At 38.7% G+C, this 27079-nt stretch overlaps 1 protein-coding gene across 1 annotated transcript in view; it reads right to left on the minus strand.

Annotated features, from left to right (window-relative positions):
* MDN1 (midasin AAA ATPase 1) overlaps nucleotides 1-27079 on the minus strand; it is a 173180-nt gene that overhangs the window by 111859 nt on the left and 34242 nt on the right. The window contains exons 12-21 of the mRNA XM_042986808.1: nucleotides 24989-25084; nucleotides 23281-23393; nucleotides 21917-22065; nucleotides 20978-21038; nucleotides 15500-15711; nucleotides 7704-7807; nucleotides 5317-5461; nucleotides 4746-4842; nucleotides 3190-3303; nucleotides 788-935 (exon numbers count right to left, since the gene is read on the minus strand). Coding sequence (XP_042842742.1) covers nucleotides 788-935; nucleotides 3190-3303; nucleotides 4746-4842; nucleotides 5317-5461; nucleotides 7704-7807; nucleotides 15500-15711; nucleotides 20978-21038; nucleotides 21917-22065; nucleotides 23281-23393; nucleotides 24989-25084 — 1239 coding nt within the window. The remainder of the gene's footprint in view (nucleotides 1-787; nucleotides 936-3189; nucleotides 3304-4745; nucleotides 4843-5316; nucleotides 5462-7703; nucleotides 7808-15499; nucleotides 15712-20977; nucleotides 21039-21916; nucleotides 22066-23280; nucleotides 23394-24988; nucleotides 25085-27079) is intronic.

Here is a 27079-nt window from a genome sequence, read left to right on the forward strand (position 1 = left end):
CAAATATGCATAAAACTAATTACCCTTCTGCAGTAACAGGCCAACATATTTCGGGAACAAAATTCAACCTTCTTAGATGGCACTGGTTCCCAGAACTATTTTTTTTTTTCCTTGAGGGAGGGAGGGAAGGAGGGGGAAAGAGGGGGGGAAGGGAGAGAGGGAGAGAGTGGGGGGAAAGAGAGAGAGAGAGAGAGAGAAAGAGAGAGAATGAGAATGGAAGGGGCAGAGGAAAAGGGAGAGAGAATACTAAGCAGGCCTCACACCCAGTGCAGAGCCAAAATCAAGAGTTAAATACTTAACTGACTGAGCCACTCAGGCATGCAATCCCCCCACCCCCCTCTGCTGAACAACTTTTATTTATTTTTTTAATGTTTATTTTTGACAGAGAGAGAGAGAGAGAGAGAGAGAGAGCGCGCGCGCGCAAGCGAGCACGAGCCGGGGAGAGGCAAAGAGGGAGGGAGACACAGAATCTGAAACAGGCTCCGGGTTCTGAGCTGTCAGCACAGAACCCGACGTAGCGCTCAAACTCACAGACCGTGAGATCATGACCTGAGCTGAAGTCGGACACTCGACCGACTGAGCCACCCAGGCGCCCCATGCTGAACAACTTTTAAATGTGACAGGATGGTAGAAGAAGGTCAGGGTAGTGCTGGTATGAAATGTTCTGGGCTTATCTGACTAAATGGAAAACACAGGCAAACCTGGCAGACACATAATCACTCCCTCCCTTCTGATGGTGAGCCCATCCGCCAAGCTCCCATACAAAAAACACAGACTTTAGAAAGACCTCATAGAGTGAGCGCTGGATGTTGCTACACGGATTGGAGGCTGCAAATCGCAGGGCCCTGCAAAGAGTCCGAAGGCTGTAGTGAGGTCTATGGCCAGTTCCATCCACTAATTTTGTCCCAGAGTCTTTCCGTAGAGCTGTGTACAAGCTACAAAAAGGACAGAGTTCAGGTGACTTATTAATTGATTAGCATTCACTATTTTGCTGTTATTCCAATTTTTCTACATAAGGCCCAAAGCCATTTTCCCAGAATTAGATGGTTAAGCTTGCATACAACTTGCTAGAGCATTCACCAAAACCTCTCACATTCTCTTTTAAATCTATTTTTCACACACTCACAGACTCTTTCAAAAAAAGGATCTATCAATTTCCTTTAGGATGAAAAGAGGAGAGGTAAGAAACATTGGATTCTTAACAAAAAGAGAGACAGGAGAGGCCTTTACCAAGAATATATAGAGTCCAAACATAATGTTTCAGAGTTAGCTCTAATACAATGGGGAAATAAAGTTCTTATGTAAGCGATAATAGTGATGGATAAGCACAGAGAAAACTCATGGTGTTCTGAAAGGTCATAGATGTGGCCATAATCAATAATGACAAAATTTAAAAAGCATGAATATAAGGTGACTGTTACTGTTATCATTGCCATAGGCTTTAGGGGTCCAGAAGATGACAAGATGGAAGAAGTTTCAGACTGAAACATGAAATGCAAGAAATTTAAAATTTCATGAAACTGATGATCAGCTACACAAGATCAAGAGTAACCAAATGTGTGTCACAGATGAAATCCAAGTGCTTGCCCAAATGGGATCTGGCTTGCCTCTTTGCAATTTAGCTATATATTCTTTTTTGTGCAGAAAGTGGCTACTTACTACTCGTACTATCAGCATTTTACAAGAGCCTCTGCTTTATCTAACATGTTTTATCTCCACTTTTGAATTTTAACCACACATATTTATACTCCTGTCCAAAGTCTTTTTTTTTTTTTAATTTTTTTTTTCAACGTTTTTTTTTTTAATTTATTTATTTTTGGGACAGAGAGAGACAGAGCATGAACGGGGGAGGGGCAGAGAGAGAGGGAGACACAGAATCGGAAACAGGCTCCAGGCTCCGAGCCATCAGCCCAGAGCCCGACGCGGGGCTCCAACTCACGCACCGCGAGATCGTGACCTGGCTGAAGTCGGACGCTTAACCGACTGCGCCACCCAGGCGCCCCAAGTGTTCCAATTTTAGACCGTGGTATTGGTAAACCATTTCAAAGCATTTTCATAAATGCCTCCTTAACTAACCTATTTAAAATAGGGCTCTAAGCCTGTATGTTGTAATCCCCATTTTGTGGTGTTATTTTTATTCACTTAACACAACCTAAAATTACAGTATGTATCTCCTTATTTATTGGTTACCTTCACCTCTTGAATTAAAAGGTCTATGAGGAGAACCAGGATTCTGTCTCTTATTTATAGCTGTATCCCTAGTACCTGGGCAACTCAGTAATTATTTGTATAAAAAATAAGGAACAAACCACAAAATGCAAAGTAAAACATTAATATGATCCTATTTCAAAACTTTACACAGGGGGCACCTGGGCAGCTCAGTTGTTTGAGCATCCAAGTTGATTTCAGCTCAGGTCATGACCCCAACATCGTGGGATCAAGTCCCTCATTGGGCTAGGCACTGAGGATGGAGCCCGCTTAAGATTCTCTCTCCCTCCGCTCCCCTCCCCTACTCGCCCTCTCTCCCTCCCTCCCTATAAATTAAAAACAAAACAAAACAAAACCAACTTACATAGTGTGTATTTCTATCTAGACAACAGACAAAATTAACTAAGTGACATGCCCAGGACGAAAGAATTCGTTTCTGACACAGCCTGTATGAGAATCCAGTTATCTGATATAAAAGATTATGCCCTATCCACAAGGCATAAAAAACAAAAACAGAAAAACAAAAAAGAATCAAGAAAGCACCAAGCCACATGGCCAGTCTATATGTTTTTCAGTTAAGCCTCAATTAATTCTAAACCTGAATCCCTTATTTTACCAACCTTTTCCCCCCTATATCCCACATAAGTAGTATGCAAACTGCAAAAATTAAAATTTCATCAAGACAGATCAAAAGAGAAGCCATTTACATCTTCCATGGATGCAAACTCTTAGCTATGAATACAAAAGTAATTAGGAGAGCATTATCTAATTACTTAAATATTCTCATACGTGGTGATTCTTAAGCTTGTCAATGTAGCTTCATTAGGAAAATCCAAAGGAGATCATAAGGTCCCTACTTTAAAACAGAAACCTTAATGATAATTCTTCTCTAGCAAAAAAGAAATAATAAATATAGATGCATGAGGCATACATTGTTTGTTCAGGGGAAAAGTTTATCAAGAGAAACCAAAGTGAACCTACTTGATAATTCCTTGCACTGTGATCTTATTCACACTCAGTCCTTTCAGATAATCCACAATAAGAATCTGTAAATCTTCTTTACTTTCCAATTCTTCTACATAAAGTTCTGTGAACCTGGAAGACAATTATTATTACAGAATTAAAATTTTGAGGAATACAACTATTTTGACAATAAAAAAATAGAAAACACAAGAAGTTATGTAAACTCATTTGAACTTTTTACAGTATAAACTATAAAAGCCTTTCATGTATGAGAAAGAACGAAATACGGCCCTTTGTAGCAACGTGGATGGAACTGGAGAGTGTGATGCTAAGTGAAATAAGCCATACAGAGAAAGACAGATACCATATGTTTTCACTCTTGTGTGGATCCTGAGAAACTTAACAGAAACCCATGGGGGAGGGGAAGGAAAAAAAAAAAAAGAGGTTAGAGTGGGAGAGAGCCAAAGCATAAGAGACTGTTAAAAACTGAGAACAAACTGAGGGTTGATGGGGGGTGGGAGGGAGGGGAGGGTGGGTGATGGGTATTGAGGAGGGCACCTTTTGGAATGAGCACTGGGTGTTGTATGGAAACCAATTTGACAATATATTTCATATATTGAAAAAAAATTTTTTTTAAATAAATAAATAAAAGCCTTTCATGTAGATACATATGGACCATAATGAAATGAAAGATAACTGTTGCCAAAAATTTATTTGCATGTAATGAAGTTTTTCATGTACAGTCCTTACAAGAGTTACAAAAGTAAGACATTTGTCCTCATTTTCAGAGGTGTTTTTGATTCTAACTACATGTAATAAAACATACACGCTGCAACAACAACAGAACAGTATCAACATCACCATCAAAAATAAAATCATGGGGAAAAAATGATAAAATTGTAGGAGCAAAGGAAAATACATAATGAAGTTTGTAACATTTTCCTAAGAAGGTTTTATTACTCATATAATGGAGGGAGGAATCTAATAAAATTTTAACACCATTTTAAAATGCGAAATTCAACAAAAGATCACCAACAAAATTAGATCATTCACCTTTTCCCAAATGCTACATATATAAGATACCAACAACTAAGTACCTTGTTGGTGTCAGTCAGTGCTTAATGATGAAAACTGAAACTTAAAAGGCTTTTTACAAATCACTGGTCTTGTCCAAAGGGATTCCATTCCTAAAATACACTTAAACATTTATCAGTATGTGAAATTTCTCTGGTAACTACAAAGATATTTGAAGGAGGAAAAAATTTTGTTTTCAACAATATCCATGATCCATTATGTGTCATACTAACAACCTAAAGGAAAAATTCTCCAGTGTTTTGGAGTCCTCTGTATTCCTACCATCTGGAGAAAGTAGAGGAATATTCATGACACATAAGGAAGGATTCCGCTTATCAGAGATCAAGAAATTTCAAGCATTTTTATGAGGTTTGGTTGTGTTAGTGTTACCAATCAATAAACAAAGAGAACTTAATAAACAAACAAACAAATAAATAAATAAATAAATAAATCCGTCCATCCATCCATCCATCCCCAGGAACCAGTCCACGTCTCCTCACCTGTTTCTTATTCCTGGTGGAAGATTCCTTTTGCCCACATCTGTTGCTGGGTTCATACAGGCAAATAAACGGAAGTCGGGATGACGAACCAGTGGTTCTGTTAAGAGAAAATTATAAATTCTCTACTGGTAACATCAAGTCATCAGCCTTAGGTCCACAGAGGAAGACTATCTAACGCCCCAAAACTTAAGGCCAAGACACCCTGCCTCAGACTGTTACTGCTGGCTGCTTAAACCATCCTTGCTTTTTCTGAAATCCCACTGAACAGTTTCCAGGCCTATATACCCCTTAATCTTCTGCTGCCATTCCACCATCTTTTAAGGTATCATTGTTCATTATATTGAACAGCAGATATTTTGTCACTGAGTATGCACATCTATTACCTACTACCCAAGTAACTTGACAACTTATCTTATTCTTTGCATTCCCCATGCTACCTAACTTGGCAGAAAATTAGTACTATGGAATGAACACTGGGAGACCTATGTAACACACCTAACCAAAAGAATCTTACTCTAAAGAGGACACAAGGCCTGGTGCCAAATCAAACCCCAAAGGGATCAAGTGCTACCTGTATCTCCTCGATCTAGCAACACCAGTGAGCCAGAGGAGCCTTCGAGTAAACCACTGAGACATTCTAATGTTTCTGGAGCAGCCAGATTAATCTCATCCAATAAGATCCACTCTCCTTTCTTTACGGCTTGAGCTAGTGTACCCTAAAAAAAGATAAAGTAAAATGTTAAAAATCCATTTCAAATAAAGATACACTCACCAAGAGCAGTTATGCAAGCAGGATCAGAAATAAGAGGCAAGGGCAAACCTCTTGTACTTGATGAGCTTTCACCCTAAAGGCCCAATGGCTGCCAGCTTGTTGTCAGAGCTAAGGCCAAAACAACCTTTTTTAAATGTCCAAAAGGGTCAAGGGAATATCTTTGAGCCTAACAGAGAGATGCAACAAAGTAAATCATCTCAGGAGATACATGGTAAGGTAACTGGTAACTTATAATGTATTCAGATGTTTATAGGTGCCCAAATGGTTATTAAAAGCACCCAAAACAAATACAGGGTCACTATACTGACAAGTATGCAAAGATGAAATAAATGACTAAATCAAGAAGGTACAGTGGTTGTTAACACATAGCCTTTCACATTTGTTGAAGAATATCAAAATAAATCTTTCTCATCTTTACTGAGTTATCTTTTCAAGTTCTACTTCCAAGAACACTGAAAGATAAATATTAAAATCTACTCAGGTGACAGAACATCAAAAATTGGATTGTTTTATTATTAAATGGCTTTGTACTTTTGCTTTCATGATGATCCTGACAGAATCTTCAATAAATTTAATTGAAAACAATAAAACAGAACAAATGTATTGAACTCTATTGTAATGCCAAATCATAAAATAGGTATAAACCCTTTTTATTTATTTATTTATTTATTTATTTTCTTTTCTTTTTTATCTTTTAAATTTTATATCCAAATTAGTTAGCATCTAGTGCAACAATGATTTCAGGAGTAGATTCCTTAGTGCCCCTTACCCATTTAGCCCATCTCGCCTCCCACAACCCCTCCAGTAACCCTCAGTTTGTTCTCCATATTTATGAGTCTCTTCTGTTTTGTACCCCTCCCTGTTTTTATATTATTTTTGTTTCCCTTCCCTTATGTTCATCTGTTTTGTCTCTTAAAGTCTTCATATGAGTGAAGTCATATGATTTTTGTCTTTCTCTGACTAATTTCACTTAGCATAATACCCTCCAGTTCTATCCACATAGCTGCAAATGGCCAAGATTTCATTCTTTTTGATGGCCGAGTAATACTCCATTGTGTGTGTGTGTGTGTGTGTGTGTGTGTGCGCACACACACACACACACACACACACACACACACACACACCACACCTTCTTTATCCATTCATCCACCGATGGACATTTGGGCTCTTTCCATACTTCGGCTATTGTTGATAGTGCTGCTATAAACACGGGGGTGCATGTGTCCCTTCGAAACAGCACACCTGTATCCCTTGGATAAATGCCTAGTAGTGCAATTGCTGGGTCATAGGGTAGCTATAGTTTTCATTTTTTGAGGAACCTCCATACTGTTTTCCAGAGTGGCTGTACCAGCTTGCATTCCCAGGTATAAACCCTATTTTGAAAGCACTTGACATCCTAATGGGTGATTTTAGAAATAAATCCTACTAAGATTAAGCAATGACGACCAAATTTCCCATACTGATGCACATATGACTGAATGATCTTGCTCTCTCACCAGAACACCATCTCAAATAAGATTCCTACCTTTCTCAGGGCATAGTCAATTATGCCACAAAAGAATTTAATAAGCTTCCATCATGAAAATTTAATTAAGATGATCTTTCCCACAGGTCACAGGACAGAAAACAATAGAGCTATCCATTTACTAGAATAGAAAGTAAGGCCTAAAGAGAACACACTCAAATCTCCCGGCCACGGCCCCCGTCATGAAACAGACTTCACTAGTTATCCTCAACTGCAACTTTAAAAATAATGGTGCTGGGGCGCCTGGGTGGCTCAGTTGGTTGAGCGTCTGACTTCAGCTGAGATCATGATCTCGCAATTTGTGAGTTCGAGCCCTGTGTCAGGCTCTGTACTGACAGCTCAGAGCCTGGAGACTAATTTGGATTCTGTGTCTCCTCTCTCTGCCCATCCCCCACTTGTGCTCTGTCTCTCTCTGTCTCTCAAACATAAATAAATAAATTTAAAAATTAAAAAAATTAAAAAAAAAATAATGGTGATTATCAAGACCTTACAATTTCCATAAAGGACATTTTTCAGAAATCCTCCCCACAAAATATTAGTATTTATTAAATTTTAAACAGCAAGCACTAAAAACATCAACAGTAATAGTAGCCTGCCTAAACTTGCATTTTGCATCAAATCAACATTCCCTTAACCTAGATAGCCAGCCAAAGCAAAATACCTCTACGAATGCAAACAAGAGGGCATTTTCAGTCATTTTCATCTGTTGCTGAGCATGGCTTAGTCTAAGACCAAATGCTTCCCATTTCTCTTTTAGGAGTAACCCTAGAAAAGAATAAAGACAAGAATTTAACACACATTTTGAGTTGTAATACATTTAACCTACACACACACAAAACTCATACAAAAATCAAACATCTTAGACATACTAAAAAATAAGTCCTAACACTTATATAATGCTATGTACCAGCAACTATACTAATCAGGTCATTTATATATGCATGTGTATATTAGTTAATTTTTTTACCCTTCACAACTATCCTTTCAAGTAGGTACTCTTACTCCCATTTTAGGGATAAGAAAGCACATAGAAGACAACTAAGCTACCAAAACCCCTTTGGCTATAGAACTTAGCTTTTTGAAGAACTTATTTTCTAAGGAAATAAGATTGAGTGACCAGTAAGTGGTACTGGTACATCAACATCACCAACCATGTTTTTATGGAAATCTTGCCTAGAATCACAGGAACAGCAATACTTCAGAATTAGTCATCTTTGCCCCTAAGTCCCAGAAAGCTCCAATTTGTATTGCTTCATTCTTCCCCAAACTCCTCTCCTAATTCTATAACTGAACCCAAGTTTGTCTGCCTGACATGCAGCAAAGCCAAACAGAGAGCAAGGATGCATTTAAGAGGCAGCCAAATGAGGAGACTCAGGAAAGCAAGCCTGAAGAGTCAGGGATATTTAAAGGCAAACGAAAACAGATGTAGGTAAAAAGTTGCATCTGTGGTTATTAGTCTGCAGCTGCACTTATCATTAGTTCCATTAACGCTTTGGTTACCAGTTTCAATCCCCATTGTCTTTTGATGCTTTATTCCTGAAGGAACTGGGATGATGACAGCTCTTGCTACTTCCTGCTGAAACAGGGTGCAGTTTCACGGTTTGAGGAATCAAACAACTTCGTGCTTTCTTGGTAATATTCCCTGGTACTTAGCTTAACCTGTACATTCTGCTTGAACAAACTAGTAGTGTCTTCTTTGGTTGTTTTGAAGCAACATCGGAAAGCTGACATCTTGAGCAACCAGACAAACTACCAGGCACAGCTAAAGTCCTTATCTTCATCATGCAGCAAATAAACTTCATCAAGAATAAGGGGCTTTACAATTTGGGGAAGAACTGCATCTCCAATGCTCTTTCTTATCACTACATCCCATTTTTTTGCTGTGGCTGACAACTGCATTATCACCAACCAATTCTTTCATAGCAATGCTCTGAGGCTCTGATGTTAGGTGAATTTCTCACTGGTGTTGGAACTAGTCTCAAACACAATTGAATGAATTCTATTGAATCTCCTCATTCCTTTAAAAGCCAGTTGCCCGATTGAAGTCTTGGTGTTTCCTCAAAGTCAACTGGCATTACTTCATGGTAGGGGTTGGCCTGTGACACCAATGACACAGTAAGGTGAATTCAGGAAATATTTAACTGTGGAGAAGAATATTCTTATAATGTAGCAGGTGGATCCTGGAGGGCTAACACAGCATCTCCCACTCTGACCAGGTGGGTTCAATCAGCTCCAGGGGCCACCATGTGGGTACACCCATCTGGTCTATTTTTCTGCATGTCCACATTCAGATCCTTATGCAGTAAAAAAGCAGGAAATCTGGCCACTATCTTTTCCTCTATTAGAGACACAGCTGTTCTTACAGTGGCATTCCAAGCATGTGCAAAAACCTTCACCTGGTGTCTAGCCTTTATTGCTTATGGATTCAAACTGCTATAAAGTATTCAGCAAAATAGCAAAACCAGTAACCCGAAGTAATCACACTCATCTGTTAGTCCGTCTCCTCAAAAATACCTTAAGATCTGTTGGGGCTCACAAGAATAGTTAGCAAAATTTTGTTCCAAAGATGGTGGGTGAAATCTGTGCTCAAGGTGTGTCATCCAAGGTTTGGGTGATTCTGGCTCTTCTGTTTTTTTGTCTTGTTTTCTCCAAGGTCAAAAGTCCCCTTCCCTTCCAACTAGCCCCATGGGCATGTACTAAGGAAAGGGCTTCAGCTTTGTTGATGGGTTACCACAGTATAGTCAAAGTCCTTGTATACCATTACAAATTAACATTCTTGGGGCACCTGGGCAGCTCAGTTGTTAAGTGTCCAACTTCGGCTCAGGTAATAATCTCATGGTTCATGAGTTCGAGCCCCGTGTTAGGCTCTGCATTCTCTATACGTTGCCCCCCCCCCCAATAAATAAACATTAAAAAAAATTAACATTCTCCACTTTTGACAAGTTTTTGTTTTGTTAGAAAAACCTCACAATTCAATATTGTTTCTTCTTGGCCTGAGTTTAACTGTTCTGACCCTAGATATGAGGTCTACTCCAGGTGTTATAAACCAGTCTTAGTCTTAATAGGTTAGTTCTGTTCAACAGTTGTCTTAGCTCAGGAGGCAGTCCTGCAGGTGGGCTCTCAACGCTAGGCCTGATAAGGCTGCTAGAAACACTATAAGCAAGGTATCAAGTTGGTATTCCTAAGGGGCTTTATGGGCTCCATAGAGTCAACCTAGATCCTTAAAGCTATGTGGTCACATTTGAGTCTATGCATTTTACACTCAAATAGAGGACATTCCAGTCAGAGCCTTGGTAATATAACCAATGTTTCCAGTGGTGTTCTGTTACAAATAGAACAGATTCTTAGAGAACGTATGCTAATAATAATAACTGCCATGAAAATATAAGAATATTCACTGAGAATTTTTGAATTCTGGAGGAATCAGGTAGGGGGAAAAAATGAATGTTTCGTATTTGTTTAAAAAGGAATACTATATTAAATTTCTGCAGGTCACAGCTTAAGAGAAAAACTTTCCTTAAATCTGGAAGGGCAAACATTAAAGAGCCAGCAATGTTTCAAACAAAAGTCATAAAAAATGAAACCATTTTTCTTAATTCTTTCAGTCCCACGTTACTCTGCTTGAATCCAGTTTTTTCATTAGTTCCAGAAATTTATACCTAGTTCAGTTTTATGATCTTAAAGATATGAGAAAACTGTATTTGTCAAAAGTTCTTGCATTGCATTAAAGGTGAAAGGTATCTGCAAGATCATCAGAGTAAAATAGTAACTATAAATGACAAAAGATTACAAAATGGCCACGGTTAAAGATATGATGGGACTTCATTATAATGCAGTTGACAAGGAAAGTTGTCAGCATTTCAATAATTAGAATTACAAGTGATGACATAATAAAATCTTATAACCTCAGAAGGTTTATCATCACTTATTTGACAATGCTTCCCATGTGATTTGATATACCAAATAAGCCTAGTTGGTAAAAAAAAAAGACTTCATTTAGAAGCTGAATTTTGGGAAGTCTGTCAGAAATATGAGAAATTTTTAAAGCATATGCCACAACAGGATTACAAATCATTACAAAATTTAGTATTTAATTATCTATTTAGCCAAGGCAGCAATAAGAGATTCTAAAGGCAAATACAGAAGGTTACAGATTTGTTAGCAACACTGAAGTCTTTTCTTAAATAATCAAGGATCTAACAGAGACAAAACATAGAAACTTTGTTTTTCTAAGCAGGTTACATTAATGATAAAGAAAAACCTTTGTTTATAATTTCTTATTAGGCCAATAACCGAAGGAAACTGTCATTTTAACAGAAAAACCTAATTCCAGTTTTATACCAGTATACTTCCTGTATTAAAACGTACTCTTCCAACAAGATGAATTCTTTAAAAATGTATGCAGTCCCTCCTTTTTTCCTCCCTGTCATCTCCAATGTTGATATATAGTTATTGGGACAAGGACATCTAGGGCACTGCACAGATCTGATCTCTTGTGGCACGTGCGGTGACGTGCTAACCAGAATCTCCATCAGAAATGAAGGGCTTTTGGGGCGCCTGGGGGGGCTCAGTTGGCTGACCATCCAGCTCAGGTCATGATCTTGAGATTGAGCCCCTTGATGGATTCTGCGCTGGGTATGGAGCCTGCTTAAGATTCATATTCTCTTTCTTTCTCTCTTTCTCTCTCTCTCTCCCTCCCTCCCTCCCCCTCCCCCACCCCATCTCTGCCCCTCCCCCTACTTGCGCTCACACTCTTGCTCTGGCTCTCTCTCAAAAAAAAAAAAAAAAAAAGAAAAGAAATGAAAGGTTCTCAGTCCTCAACTCTCAGATGCCATCAGGGACTGCCTTGACTGAAGACAACTGCTTTGCCAAGGGCATGCCCTCTTCCCAGGTGGTCACATCCAATGACTATTATAGAAGTCCAGCCCCAATTTAGGATGGTTCTCAAGAAAATCCAACTTTTAGAACTCCTCAGAGAATCAGCTATGGCTTCTGTTGATAGTGTGTCACTGCTCAATTTCTGCTTAATCTTGCTCTCTTACCCCCTTCTGTTACCCAGGTGTAGACCACTCCCAAATAAACTTTACATACTAATATCCATAATCTTGGGGCTCCTGGGTGGCTCAGTAGGTTGAGCATCCAACTCTTGATTTTTTTCTTGGTTCAGTTCATGATCCCAGGGACATGGGACCAAGCCCTGTGTCGGGCTCCATGCTAAGGGAGGAGCCTGCTTGGGATTTTCTCTCTCTCCCTCTGCCCCTCTCCCTTTCTCCCCTGTGTGCACGCTCTCTCTCTTTAAAAAAACAAAAACATGGGAATGCAAGCTGGTGCAGCCACTCTGGAAAACAGTATGGAGGTTCCTCAAAAAACTAAAAATAGAACTACCCTACGACCCAGCAATTGCACTGCTAGGTATTTATCCACGGGGTACAGGTGTGCTGTTTCGATGGGACACATGCACCCCCATGTTTATAGCAGCACTATCAACAACAGCCGAAGGAAAGAGCCCAAATGTCCATCAGTGGATGAATGGATAAAGAAGATGTGGTATACATATACAATGGAGTATTACTCAGCAATCAAAAAGAATGAAATCTTGCCATTTGCAACTATGTGGATGGAACTGGAGGGTATTATGCTAAGTGAAATTAGAGAAAGACAAAAATCATATGACTTCAACTCATATGAAGACTCTAAGAGACAAAACAGATGAACATAAGGGAAGGGAAACAAAAATGGTATAAAAACAGGGAGGGGGACAAAACAGAAGAGACTCATAAACATGGAGAACAAACTGAGGGTTACTGGAGGGGTTGTGGGAGGCAGGATAGGCTAAATGGGTAAGGGGCACTAAGGAATCTACTCCTGAAATCACTGTTGCACTAGATGCTAACTAATTTGGATGTAAATTTTAAAATATAAAAAATAAAATTAAAAAATAATAAAAAAACAAAAACAAAAAAACAACTAATATCATTAATCTTAGTAACTACCATGCACAAAAATTCCTTTCCAAAGATTTCCTTCTCACAAACCTTCTACAACTTTCCTTTTTACATTCATATTTTGACCTACATTTTTCCTCTTTACATACCCAGTCTCACTTTCCTTGAATATATGAATTGTTTCCCTTATCATTTCCAGTAATTCTAATTATATGTATTAGAATTCTTAACTCTTAAAAATCTTAAGTTTCTAGTAAAAACTAAGTAGTAACTAATTGTAAACTGTTTGTTGTGTTGGCATTTTTTATATTGGTAAACTTATGACTACACTGAAGAATTTTTAGAAATGTATGCCTTATTTCAGTGTACCATAAAACATGTTTACTAATAAACCCAAATATCTTTAGTTTCTCTGTAACAGGAAGCCAAAAGCAGATAAAACTATGTTTAGTAATTAATGTTTTCTTACCTGGAAATGATATAGATACTTAATTAATATACTTAACCCATCATTTAACTTTGTAAAACTTTATAGGTGACCAAAGATTTTGAAAACTACTTAAAAGTTTACCTATAAACTTTTTTTTAATGTTTATTCATTTTTGAGAGAGAGACAGAGGCAGACAGAGGGAGACACAGAATCTCTGGTAGGCTCCAGGCTCTGAGCTGTCAGCACAGAGCCCAACAGGGGGCTTGAACTCATAAATCGAGAGATCATGACTGGAGCTGAAGTCAGGTCCTTAACCAACTGAACCACCCAGGCTCCCCAACCTATAAACTTTTTTATCTTATTTATATCCGTTTCTTTTTTTCTTAATAGTTATGTTTAGATTGCCAATCTAAACTTTAGAAGAAAGTCATTCTCCCAAGAAACATATATTTAAAAAAATTTTTTTGTATCAACTTATTTGACTTAAGTAAATCAAAGCAGAATAAAAGTAATGCTGTTAATTCTAAAGATACGTCTATTAAACAAACAACCTTAAACCAACAACCTTAAATTAGCTTTAATACCAAATATTTTTTCAGATCACGTAAATGTGAAAAACTTACATTAGTTTCTGAGTTTTAGAATGTCTAAAGCTTACAAGCACTTGTCTTTTTTTTTTTTAATTTTTTTTTAATGTTTATTTATTTTTGAGAGAATGCAAGCAGGGGAGGGGCAGAGAGAGAGGAAGACAGAGAATCCGAAGCAGGCTCCAGGCTGTCAGCACAGAGCCTGACATGGGGTTCAAACTCACAAACTGTGAGATCATGACCTGAGCTGAAGTCAGAGGTTCAACCGACTGAGCCACCCAGGTGCCCCACAAGCACTTGCCTTTAAACCAACTTATATATAACTCCTTTACAAACTAATTTTAGCAATACTATCCAAAGGTGGAGAAAATTTCTCATATTTACAACATACATGAACACATAAATATACAAAAAAGATGCAAACAAAATCTTACAGAACAAATCCAACTGCAAATGGTATTATAACGCATGGATTCATTAATTGGTCATCATTACCTGGAGTCTAATGAATATTATGACCAAGCAGTGTCGCAAAAAAGATAACCTTTTTCCTTTCATGGGTTCATAACTAAGCACTGCTCAGTTTTAAAGAATATAACCCAAGAGGCTGCATTCAGGAATCAAACTGTCATTTCCCATTTTCCAATTACAATGCAGCTGATTTTATCCAAAGATCCCCAAAAAAGCAACAACAAACCAAATGAATGAAACCCAGAGTACCTCTGTGAGCACTGGTTCCTCCCTAAAAGTCAGGGCTTCACCAACTGAACCAAATGGCTTCCTAGTCAACCTTTTCTAATTAAGCAAGGGAAGGATGTTAAGAGAGCCAAACCAAATGGAAGGAAGAAATGACCTCACCAAGACACATCTGCCCAAACCAAAAACCATTCCCTGCCCATGAGAGCTAAATTAAACACTGAGGGCTGGCAGCACCCCGTCAGGGCAGGGAGTGTCATCCTTAGGAAAAAGAGCCTAGGCAGCTGCTTAGACTTTCCCCCAGATTGTTGTTGTCGGCTGGGGGCTCATGAACCACTGGCAAAAAGCTCCTGCCTGGCTCACCAAATTTGTAACTAAATTCCAGTTCATGTGCCCAACACACAGCAAAGCCATTTAAGATGTCGATTATGTAGCAAGGAAAGGGTTTACTTGAGAGGCAGCCAAGGGATGCCTGGCTGGCAGTCATACAGCACACAACTCTTGATCTCAGGGTTGTAGGTTTGAGCCCCACTTTGGGTGTAGAGATTACTTAAAAATAAAATCTTAAAAACCAAACAAAAAAAAGAGGCAGTGAGACAAGGAGATGGGAGAGCAAGCCTCAAATCTGTCTCCCGGAAGGAGAAGAGGCACGGATATTTAAAGGAAAACACTGCAGCCTGGTTTATTAGTCTGTAGCTGTGCTTATTAGTTCCATTAACCCTTTGGTCACTGGTTTCAATTCTGTTAATTAAGCCAAAGCCTCATGGCCTCCCACTAGCAGTATGGGTCCTGTTCTTACCAGTTTCACTTTCTTTTCCATCCTTGTTGACGGCCGACTTGTGTACATGCTGCATTAGTCTGAGGAGATCATGCCACCGTTTCTGCCTGTAACAGGTCTGAATGTGTCCTAAGAATGTAAAGTTTTGCTTCTTGGAAAATGTCTGGGCAAAGAGTTCTTCAAATGCCTCCCGTAAGGGCAGCCAAATAAGTTTATGGTCCACCGGTTTGTAACTGAAACAAAAGGTAAATATAATTCCCAAACTTCTGAAGCTACTAGAGATTAGAAATCATGTGTTAGAAAATAGGAATAGGTCCAAGATTTCATTTACTCAAAATCAGAAATAATATCAAAATACTTTAAAGATCTATGTTAAAGCTTTAGGGGTGCCTGGGTGGCTCAGTTAGTTGAGCATCCAAGTCTTGATTTTGGCTCAGGTCCTAATCCCAGGGTCATGGGACTGAGCCCCACGTGGGGCTCTGCACCAAGTGTAGAGACTACTTGGGATTCTCTCTCCCTCTCCCTCTGCCCTTCTTCTCTGCTCAGACTCACTCTCTCTATATTAACATAACAATCTATGTTAAAGTTTTAAATTATAATCGATTTTCTTCATTCTAAATGTTTGAAGAGTCTACACTGAAGGTAAAAACAGTATTATGAAAATAATTCGAAAATCCTAGTTGGGCAGTGAAAGGCATGTCACTTATTTTACTAACATGTTTAAATAAACATCACGTAGAAGACTCAATGATAAACCAATTTTATCAAGACTGACCAAAAAGTTTTCAAAATATCTTAGAAGAAAATACAACATCTGAAACTGGTTAGCTTAAGAAAAGTGAACACAGTTCATGCCTTCTCAATTGATGGGGGAGAGAATTGCTCTCAAAGAGAAAAACTAGGGGAGAGAGGACAGCAACAAAACCTTAGATGTTGCAATGGTCTGTGGCCCTCCAAAGCTCAACATTTTATTTCTTAGTATTTAGATTCTCTCTTATTCTTTAGCACTTCTCTGTTGGGGAGCTAGGAAATTAGTTCATATTAATTGTAATATCTGGAGGTGACAGGTGATAATAAACAGTTGAGAACCACTGCTGTAGCTAGAAGTTGCTCAAGCAGCAACTAATTGTTCCTGGAAAACCTCAGGTATACAATTTTGTATACCCTAAGATACTAAATACTATAATTCAAATACAATGACATAACTTTTATTTCCACAAAAAATAATTTGAGAACTAAAACAAAAACAAGTATGTTTCGCAACAATCAAGCACAATTAGAAAACTCATGGACACTATTTACTCATTGGACTGTGAGAGAGAAACCATGAGATAAGCAAAACCAATGCCCAGATACTGAGCATCCATCAAAGAGTCTGATTCCAGAGAGAAAAAGTATGAGAACTTCAAACTCATGTACACTTACCAGTAAGCACTAACACATTAGTAAAGACATTTATTTAATTCCATTTATTCAACAAAAATTTACTGAGTACCTGTTAGGTGTTAGGCACTGAGTAAACAAGACCCACAAGGTCCTCCCCCACCTACAATCTAACAAAAGAATAGAAAAAGACATCTACTATAAAATATCAAGTAGTAGTTAAGTGCTATGATTATAGATAAATGAGACTGGGTGGAGAAGGCACTGGTAATTTAAATATGATAGTCAGAAAGGTTTTGTTAAAGATGAGTTTCAAGGCAACCCAAATCAAGCAAGGAAAGGAGTTAAGCCAAACATCTGTGGACCACAAGGGATGCCACACAGAGAACAGCAAGCAACCAGGTGCAACACAGGAAAGTGTGTGGCTGGAGCTCAACAGCAGAGCCGAAGGGAGGAAATTATGTCAGAGAAGTACCAGTGCTAGATTATGAAGGGTCTTATAGACCCAAAAAAGCCTTTGGAGTATACTAAATGGCCTGAGAAGTCAGTGTAAGGATTTGAGACAGAGAGTAATGCAATCTGATTATACCTTAAAAGGACTGTTAACTACTAAATGGAAGAGACTGTAGGGAAGTTAAGAGTAGAAGCAAACATGAGAGACCTATACACTGGACCAAAACAAAAGATGATGAACACTAGGAATAGTGAGAAATTAAACAAAACACACATGTTATTTAAATAAAGTTGCTAGTCTTAAAGATGATAGTACGAATGGAATCCAAAGCTAACTGAGGCAGCTGCCTGGGTTCAGTACAGACTGCCTGGGTTCAAACATGAACCAGCCACTACCTTGTACTAGGTACTTAATCCCTATGTGTCTCAGTTCTCTGTTGTGTAAAATGGGGTAAGAATCTGTGCCTCATGGTTGTTAAAAAGGCCACGTGAGTTAACACAGATAAAGGACTCCAAACAGAGCCTGGAACATGAGTGCATATAAGAATTAACTTAAAGTGGAGCATAGTGGCTGAAACAGTTAAGTCAATATATTTCAAGTGATGAAAAAAATGAGACAACATATATACACTTCAGAAAAGAAAAAAATGAATTGTAACACAAATACTCAATGGGAACCAGCATGACACCTGGGAGAACATACACTGAGACTACATGTAAGAATTCATTTGAAAATGGGCAAAACATGGGCTTCGAGCTATATTACAAAGCTGTAATCATCAAGACAGTATGGTACTGGCACAAAAACAGATGCTCAGATCAATGGAAAAGAATAGAGAACCCAGAAATGGACCCACAAATGTATGGCCAACTAATCTTTGACAAAGCAGGAAAGAATATCCAATGAAATAAAGACAGTCTCTTCAGCAAGTTGTGCTGGGAAAACTGCACAGCGACATGCAGAAGAATCAACCTGGACCACCCTCTTACACCATATACAAAAATAAACTCAAAATGGATGAAAGACCTCAATGTAAGACAGGAAACCATCAAAATCCTCCAGGAGAAAGCAGACAAAAACCTCTTTGACCTTGGCTGCAGCAACTTCTTACTCAACAGGTCTCCGGAGGCAAGGGAAACAAATGCAAAAATGAACTATTGGGACCTTATCAAAATAAAAAGCTTCTGCACAGAGGAGGAAACAATCAGCAAAACTAAAAGGCAACTGATGGGGGTGCCTGGATGGCTGAGTGGGTTGAGCATGTGACTTCGGCTCAGGTCATGATCTCGCGGTTCTTGAGTTCGAGCCTCGCGTTGGGCTCTGTGCTGACAGCTCAGAGCCTGGAGCTTGCTTCTGAATCCGTGACTCCCTCTCTCTCTGCCCCTCTACTGCTCATACTCTGTCTCTCAAAAAATAAATACATGTTTAAAAAAATTAAAAAAAAAAAAAAGGCAACCGATGGAATGGGAGAAGATATTTACAAATGACATTATGAGATAAAGGGTTAGTATCCAAAATCTATAAAGAACTTAATCAAACTCAACACCCAAAAAACAAATAATCCAGTGAAAAAATGGGCAAAAGACATGAATAGACACTTCTCCAAAGAAGACTTCCAGATGGCCAACTGACACATGAAAAAATGCTCAACATCACTCATCATCAGGGAAATACAAATCAAAACCACAGCGAGATACCACCTCACACCTGTAAGAATGGCTAACATTTAACAACTCAGGCAACAACAGATGTTGGCGAGGATGTGGAGAAAGAGGATCTCTTTTGCACTGCTGGTGGGAATGCAAACTGGTGCAGCCACTCTGGAAAAGTGTAGAGGTTCCTCAAAAAATTAAAAATAGAACCACCCTACGACCCAACAATTGCACTACTAGGTATTTGTCTAAGGGATACAAGTGTGCTGTTTCAAAGGGGCCCATGCACCCCAATATTTATAGCAGCACTATCAACAATAGCCAAGTATGGAAAGAACCCAAACGTTCATCGATGGATGAATGAATAAAGAAGATGTGGTGTGCGTGCGCACGCGCACACACACACACACACACACACACACACACACACACACAAAATGGAGTATTACTCGGCAGTCAAAAAGAATGAAATCTTGCCATTTGCAACTACGTAGATGGAACTAGAGGTATTATGCTAAGGAAATTTGTCAGAGAAAGAGAAATATCATATGAGGACTTTAAGATACAAAACAGATGAACATAAGGAAAGGGAAGCAAAAATAATATAAAAATGGAGGGGGACAAAACATAAAAGACTCTTAAATAGGGAGAACAGAGGGTTACTGGAGGGGTTGTGGGAGGGGGGGATGGGCTAATTGGGTAAGGGGCATTAAGGAATCTACTCCTGAAATCATTGTTGCACTATATGCTAATTTGGATGTAAATTAAAAAAATAATAATAAAATAAAATAATATTTTTAATTAAAAAAAAAAACTACTTATAATGGGTGACGAGACATAACACTATAAATTCTTAGAAGAAATAGACCTAGTCCATGTTCAGTTTTTGTAAGACTAGCCATTTATGTTAGGAGTATGTAATAGCAGAACATTCCTGAAGACATATATAGATACAAAATAGAAAGAAATACATGGTAGTATAGATATACCGAGTTAAGAAACAAATTATATCACTAAAAAAACATTGCCAAGTACCTCAATGAAGGAAAGAGGAGATTAAGTGTCAATGAACTAACAGAAGTAAACTAAAAACAAGGTAGAAAGATCACTGGGGAAAAAATTAAAAAATGAAAGAATTAAAGTAAGAAAGATAAATCTCAGCTAATGGATCTTAAGACAGAATATATATTTAAAAGTGTTAATTAAGTACATAACTAGTGATATGTATAGAAGAGAATATAAGTAAAAGGAGGAAGCAGGAATCCAAAGTAGCACTCCCACCACAGCAGGGAGGGCTATAAGACAAAGAAAGAGTAAAAATAAAAACTGCTGTAATGTGACCCTCAAAAAAAGAGATAAATGAAAAGCTTTCTGGCAGATGCCATAAAGAGCAAAAAGGGCAATAAATTCTACTTTATGCCTTTAAGGGTTTTTTTAAGCAATTGTTTAGAGTTAATGGGACAGATCCCAATATCACTCAACTTAAGGTATGCCCAAAACATCCATCAGTTTTACAGCCTTCGGCACAAACTAAAACTGATCACGAATCTAACATATTCAAAAACACCAACAGGGAAGAAGGGCCTTTTAATGACCACAGTGGAATCCCATGAGCAACATTTAACCAAGTAGAGAGCTACTTAATGTTTCAAAGATAACTGAACTGCAGGAGAGAATCTAGCTCCAAGGCAGTGCAACTCTAGTGCATACACTTTAGATAAATGTCAGTACACACAAATATTAATTACATGCTTGGTTTTTTTGTCCCTCTCCATTCCAGCATGATCTTTGAGAGCAAGAATCTCAAGCATTCTTTAAAATTAAGAGAAACATCTATATATCCAACAGGTCCTCAGTAAAGTCCAATAAATAACCTACTGTGGTGGGGGGTAGGAGTGCAAGTCTTTGAACCTTTTTCTAAGGCTAATTTGAGCTTTATAAGAAAACACTATTTGCTCCCTCAAGCAGTGAACTCAAAATAACCAGAAAATAATTTTAAAACAAACTTACCCTCCAAGCAAGTCTGCAGTGTCACTTTGTTGATTCATATTGACAACCCTCAAATGGTGGCCTTTTAAAAAGAAAGGGCAAAAGGGTCACTCTGAAAATTTCAAGACTGATTATATCCAGTGTGATCCTTAAAGATGTGTGGACATGGGCACATTTCCTCTGCTCCTCTTATTTTAATTTCAGGAATTTTAACCATTCAAAATTTTCACCTAACCCAGAGAGATACACAAGAAGATTCACTGTGTATTATTGCTCTAGCATCAGATAACTGAAAACAACAAAAAAATCCTTCAATAAGTAAATGTCTATAAATTAGAATTAAATAAACATCCAATACGTAATATTATTTAACCATTAGGAGTAAAGCAGTTCTGTTTTTAAAGATATCCAATTTGCTTATTAACTAAATGCAATATATAAGAATGTGATCCCATTTGTTTCAACACAAACCCAAACTTAAATGTTTATATATTTGCAGACCATAGGTGAGAACTGGAAACAGTTGGGGCACCTGAGTGACTTAGTCAGTTGAGTGTCCAACTCTTGGTTTTGGCTCAGGTCATGATCTCATGGTTGTGGAATCAAGCCCCACATTGGGCTAGGCACTGACAGCATGGAGCCTGTTTGGGATTCTCTCTCTAGCTCTCTCTCTGCCCAACCCCAGCTCTTGCTTTCTATTTCCAGGTAAATAAATAAGCTTAAAAACAGATAAACAAATAAACTGAAAAAGATAATGCTAGGCTGTAACAGTAGTTATTTCCAAGGGAAAAAAATTACATTACTTACAAGGAAAAAATTTCCAGTGGTTACTTCCAGGCAGTGGTGAGGTGGCACTTTTTAAACTCCAGTATTTTTTGGACATTTTATTTAAGAAAAAAAAAAGGCAGACAGTGTGAAATGTTTATTGTGTGGGGGCAGAATGTTTCTCCTCTAAGTTACCTGTAATGTGAGCCAAGTACTGGACAGTAGAGGTTTTGCCAGTCCCAGTCTCTCCCACCAGCAATACTGGTTCCCCTTTGCTAACACACACTGCAAGCTGTTCAATAAGAATGGAGGATGGCCTTGTGGGAGCAAAAGTGAACTTCTCCCTGGGAAGGGGAAAACAAGTAAGCAGTTAGAGAAACAGACTACAAGTTTCCTTCAGTGTAGGAACCAGATTTTCCGGACTCCACAAAAATGAGAAGAGAACTGACAATAGCTGTCTTGATGCTATAAACAGATATCCTTACAACCTAGGAATCGCAGAATTTATTCATTCATTCTACAAACATTGAGTATTTATACACCTAGTACTTTACTAGACTCTAGAGAATCAAAACACCCATAAGGTAAGACATTATCTGCACTAGCTATGTCATCTTCGGCAAATTACTTAGCCTCTCTTAGCCCTCATCTCCTCACCTATAAAATTTAGGTAAGAGTGACTATTTGTAGTGGGTTGAATAGCCTTCTCCCAAAATTCATGTCCACCCAGAAGGTGTGAATGTGACCTTATTTGGAAAAGAGGGTCTTTGCAGCTATAACAAAGTTAAAATCCTATCATACTGGCTTTAAGGGTGAGCCTTAAATCCATTGACTAGTATCCTTACAAAAAGAGAGAATTAGAAACACAAACACACACAAGAAAGAAGATGATCTGACAATGGAGACGGAGATGGGAAGGATGCAGCTACAGGGGCAAGGAACACCAAAGACTGCTGGTAGCCATTAGAAGCCAGGAAGAGGCAAAAGCCTTCAGGGGAAGTATGGTCCTGCCAACATCTTGATTTCAGACTTCAAGCCTCCAGAACTGTGAGAGAATAAATGTCTGTTGTTTTAGGCCACCAAGTTATGGTAATTTGTTATGGCAGCTGTAAGACACTAATTATTAATTCATAAAATTATTTCCACCACTACACGAGAGAACATATGCAAAGCACTCAGCACAATGTTAGGAGTATAGTGAGTATTTAATGAATGGTAACTAGATCTCAGAATCATTCCAGCATTCAAGGAATTTACAGACTAACGTTAGGATCTAGCCTAACTTCCAAGGGAAGCTTACTCTGCTAAATACACTACAATGAATAAAATCAAAGATACATCTTTGCTAGTCCCAAATCCCTAACAACCCTCCTCACCTCCTTCACCTATTAACATCTAATTTCACAGAATATACTTTGGGAAAGTACTGCTTCTTACCATCCAGCACAGGGGAGAGATCACCATTCACACATGTTTTGCTTGGAGACAGGGGGCTAGATTAACCCTCCTATCATGTTCCTGACGTCCCACAGTCTCAGACTAGTTGAGAGCCTATTTACCTCTGTATGTGGACAGCCTCACTTTGTTTCCGAAGAAGCCGCACTCGACCCACTTGCACATCTAACTCATTGATCACAATTTCCGGTTTATAAAGTTGACAGAAAAATTCAGCCTGTGGGAGGGGAAAGAGTAAACTTCTGTATGATCTTTTAAAACAATTCTGTACACGCTTCAAACATTTCCTCATGCATGTCTGTTACCGTGCCCCTCTAATTAGCCCTTTACTAAAAAGCATTTTCTACTTCCAAGACAGGTGAGTTAACTTTAATTATGTCTTTTTAAAAATTTTCTAAATTTCTGCGGTTTTATTTGAAAACATTGATCATGAATGTTTCCCTGTAGTGGTAGTTTTTATTCATTCAAATAAGCCCATATCTGCCTATCTCTAAAGTGAACACATTAACATATTCCAATAGTGAATGAACAGAAAGTTCTACTCCTATAATTTATGATTTTTTTCCTATAATTTATGAAAAAAATCAAAGTGATTTTTCTTCAGTTATGCTTTCCTCTGCTTTAGATTCTAACATAATGCAGGAAACAATGACTTGAATAAACCATAGTACATCTGACCACAGCCAAAACACAGAAAAGCTGTCAGAGAGGCTCCAGGGTCTCTACCCAAGAGCCATTCTTTCTTATCCTTGTTGCTAACTCTAAGAACCCAGATTTTGTTTAGATTTGGGTCAGGAATGGAAGGGGTAGCAAAGTATTCAGGGAAAGTAAATATCTCTTCAACCAAAAGGGATAATGATCAATCTAAGCCAACTGAGGCAGCTTCATTTCTTTTATTATGTAAGCCCCTTTCAGTAGGTGTTCTGTCACCTGCAGCCAAAACCATCCCAACAGGTTCAGAATGCTAAGGAGCAGTTCCTGACATAAAGCTTTTTTGAGTCATCATTCATTTGAGAATGCCAGCCACCTACCACAAGACAGGCCTCAGACAGTTCTCTAGCTACCATCACCACTGCTAAAAAGCTCTCTCCTCCAAAAATACAATTTTTGAAATAAAGCAAGAAGGGCAAAATATTAAAAATGTCATCAATGAACCTAAGTACTATTCTTTGTACTATTCTTTTCAACTTTTCTGATGTTAATAATGAAAAGGTGGAAAAAATCTAATTGTGCATAAAACTATAGACAAAGGTGTTAGTAAAACAATTCCAGTCCTGAGTCCACAATCTACAGAACACGCTCATTAAAACACCAGAGAAAATAAAGCATGCATGTGATATAAGGCACAATGCAGCTCACTTTAAAAATGTAGAACACATGACGGGAACCTGGGTGGCTCAGTCGGTTGAGCGTCCGACTTCGGCTCGGGTCATGATCTCACCATTCGTGAGTTCGAGCCCCGCATCAGGCTCTGTGCAGACACCTCAGAGCCTGGAGCCTGCTTCAGATTCTGTGTCTCCCTCTCTCTGCCCCTCCCCTACTTGTGCTCTGTCTTTCTCTGCCTCTCAAAAATAAAGAAACGTAATAAAAAAAATATTTAAAAAAAAAGAAGAATGTAGAACACATGGAGAATTACTTATTTAGAAGATAGTGAGAGCTTTATGTCCATGAAAGGGAGCAATGAAACTACCAACTTTCAGAGGAGGTAGTTATTGCAAAGGAGCTGTTCTAGGTAAGGACCAGAGACTAGCAAATAAACTAAATAACCCAGCTTCCTTTCAACAGAGAGGCAAAAATAATAGTACTACGTACCTTTTTCTTGGAAATGTTCAATTTGCTTCCAATGACTTCTGCCATTTTCAGTTTGCTTGTATGCTTAGAAAGCATTGCTGTGAAACAGTCCAGAGCCTATTAAAATAACCAAGGTCAATGCCGACTGACTTTTTAAAATACTGTATTAATAACAGAGTACCACTATCCTGGCCACAAAAAGAACATAAAACCCAACAGGAACATTTCTGTAAGAGTAAGGAGAGTAGAAATAAAGTACCAGCTCTAGCGTCAAGGACCTTATCATAAGAGAGACAAGACACAAACAAATGTGAAGCCTCTGCTATCCAAATACTAGTTAATTGGGAAAAAATTTTAAAAGGCTCATTTTACAAATCTGACTCTACAGTGGAAGTAACTCCAAAAGATTAATTTCTAGCTGTAAAGGTAAATTCTTGGTGCACAATAAAAAAATCACACTGTCATTACCCTAATCCAGTACTCAATCTCAGCAACTTCTGATAGGCCAACCAGATATGTGCCTCCTGATGTAATGAAATATAAAGTACATAGCACCACCAAAAAAAGAGTCTACCCAAAAAAAGTCTGAATTTGAGGGGCGCCTGGGTGGCTCAGTCGGTTGAACGTCCGACTTTGGTTCAGGTCATGATCTCACAGTTCATGGGTTCAAGCCCCACATCGGGCTCTGTGCTGACAGCTCAGAGCCTGAAGCCTGTTTCAGATTCTGTGTCTCCTTCTCTCTCTGTCCCTCCCCCACTCGCACTGTCTCCCTCTGTCTCAAAAATAAATAAACATTAACAAAATTTTTTTTAAAAAAGGTCTGAATTTGAATACATTGAGCATTTGTTAAATTTCCATTTACAGGAAAGATAAGAGATAAAATGACAACGGAAAGGATACCACGAGTGTGGCAAACAAAGAATACATTTGGTTCTGCCACCACCAAATGTTAAAATATCAATAAAATTTGGGGCGCTTGGGTGGTTCAGTTGGTTGAGCATCTGACTTCGGCTCAGGTCATGATCTCTCGGTTTGTGGGTTTGAGCCATGCATCAGGCTCTGCTGACAGCTCAGAGCCTGCAGCCTGCTTCAGATTCTATGTCTCCCCCTTCTCTGCCCCTCCCATGCTCATGCTCTGTCTCTCTCTGCTTCTCAATAATAAATAAATGTTAAAAAAAATTTTTTTTAAAGAGAGGGAACTTATCCAGTCCTTGTCCCTAGTATCTGGCACAGAGCTTCAAAAATCCTTGGAATTACCAAGAGTAAGAAGTGTTTTTTGTTATTTACTAGGGCCCCTTTGGATCATATTATTATGCTAATAAAAAAGGTGACTCCTGATGGACCCTTAGGCAGTTTAAGGGAGGGGCTGGTCTGGCCAGAAAGACCCAGCACTTACTGGAGGGGTGGAGCTGAAAGTTCTACCCTCTGGAGTGGGAGGAGGGGCTAGAGATTGAGCTCCATCATATGGACAATGACAGAAGACCCCAATAAAAGCCTTGGGTGGCTCAGTTGGTTAAGCTTCCAAGTCTTGATTTCCGCTCAGGTCCTGATCTCATATTTCATGAGATAGAGCCCCGCACAGGGCTCTGAGCTGACAGCAGGGAGCCTGCTTGGGATTCTCTCTGTCCCTCCCCCACTCACGGTCTATCTCTCTGAATATAAATAATATTAAAACAACAACAACAACAACAACAACAACAACAACAACAACACTGGACATCCAAAGTTCAGAGAACCTCCTTGTTGGTGGACATACTGATGAACCAGGAAGGCAGCACACCCTGACTCCAAAGGAACAGAAGCTCCTGTATAATCAGGATCCTTGAAACTTTGCCCTTTTTGTCTCCTCCATCTGACTGTCTTTAAGTTATACCTTTTATAATAAAACTATTACGTATACTGTAAGTATAGTGCTTTCAATGAGTTCTGTGGGTTACTGATCATGACACGGTCGTGGAAACCCCTGAATTTATAGTTGGTAGGTCACAAGTGAGAGTAGCCACCAAGACTTGCAGCCTGAGTCTAAAATGGGGGCAGTCTTCTAGAGGACTGCACCCTTGACCTGTAGGGTCTACACTAACTCAAGATAGTCAGTATCAGAACTGGATTGAA

This window comes from Panthera tigris, chromosome B2 (assembly GCF_018350195.1).
Source record: "Panthera tigris isolate Pti1 chromosome B2, P.tigris_Pti1_mat1.1, whole genome shotgun sequence".
In the NCBI taxonomy this organism is placed as follows: Eukaryota; Metazoa; Chordata; class Mammalia; order Carnivora; family Felidae; genus Panthera; species Panthera tigris.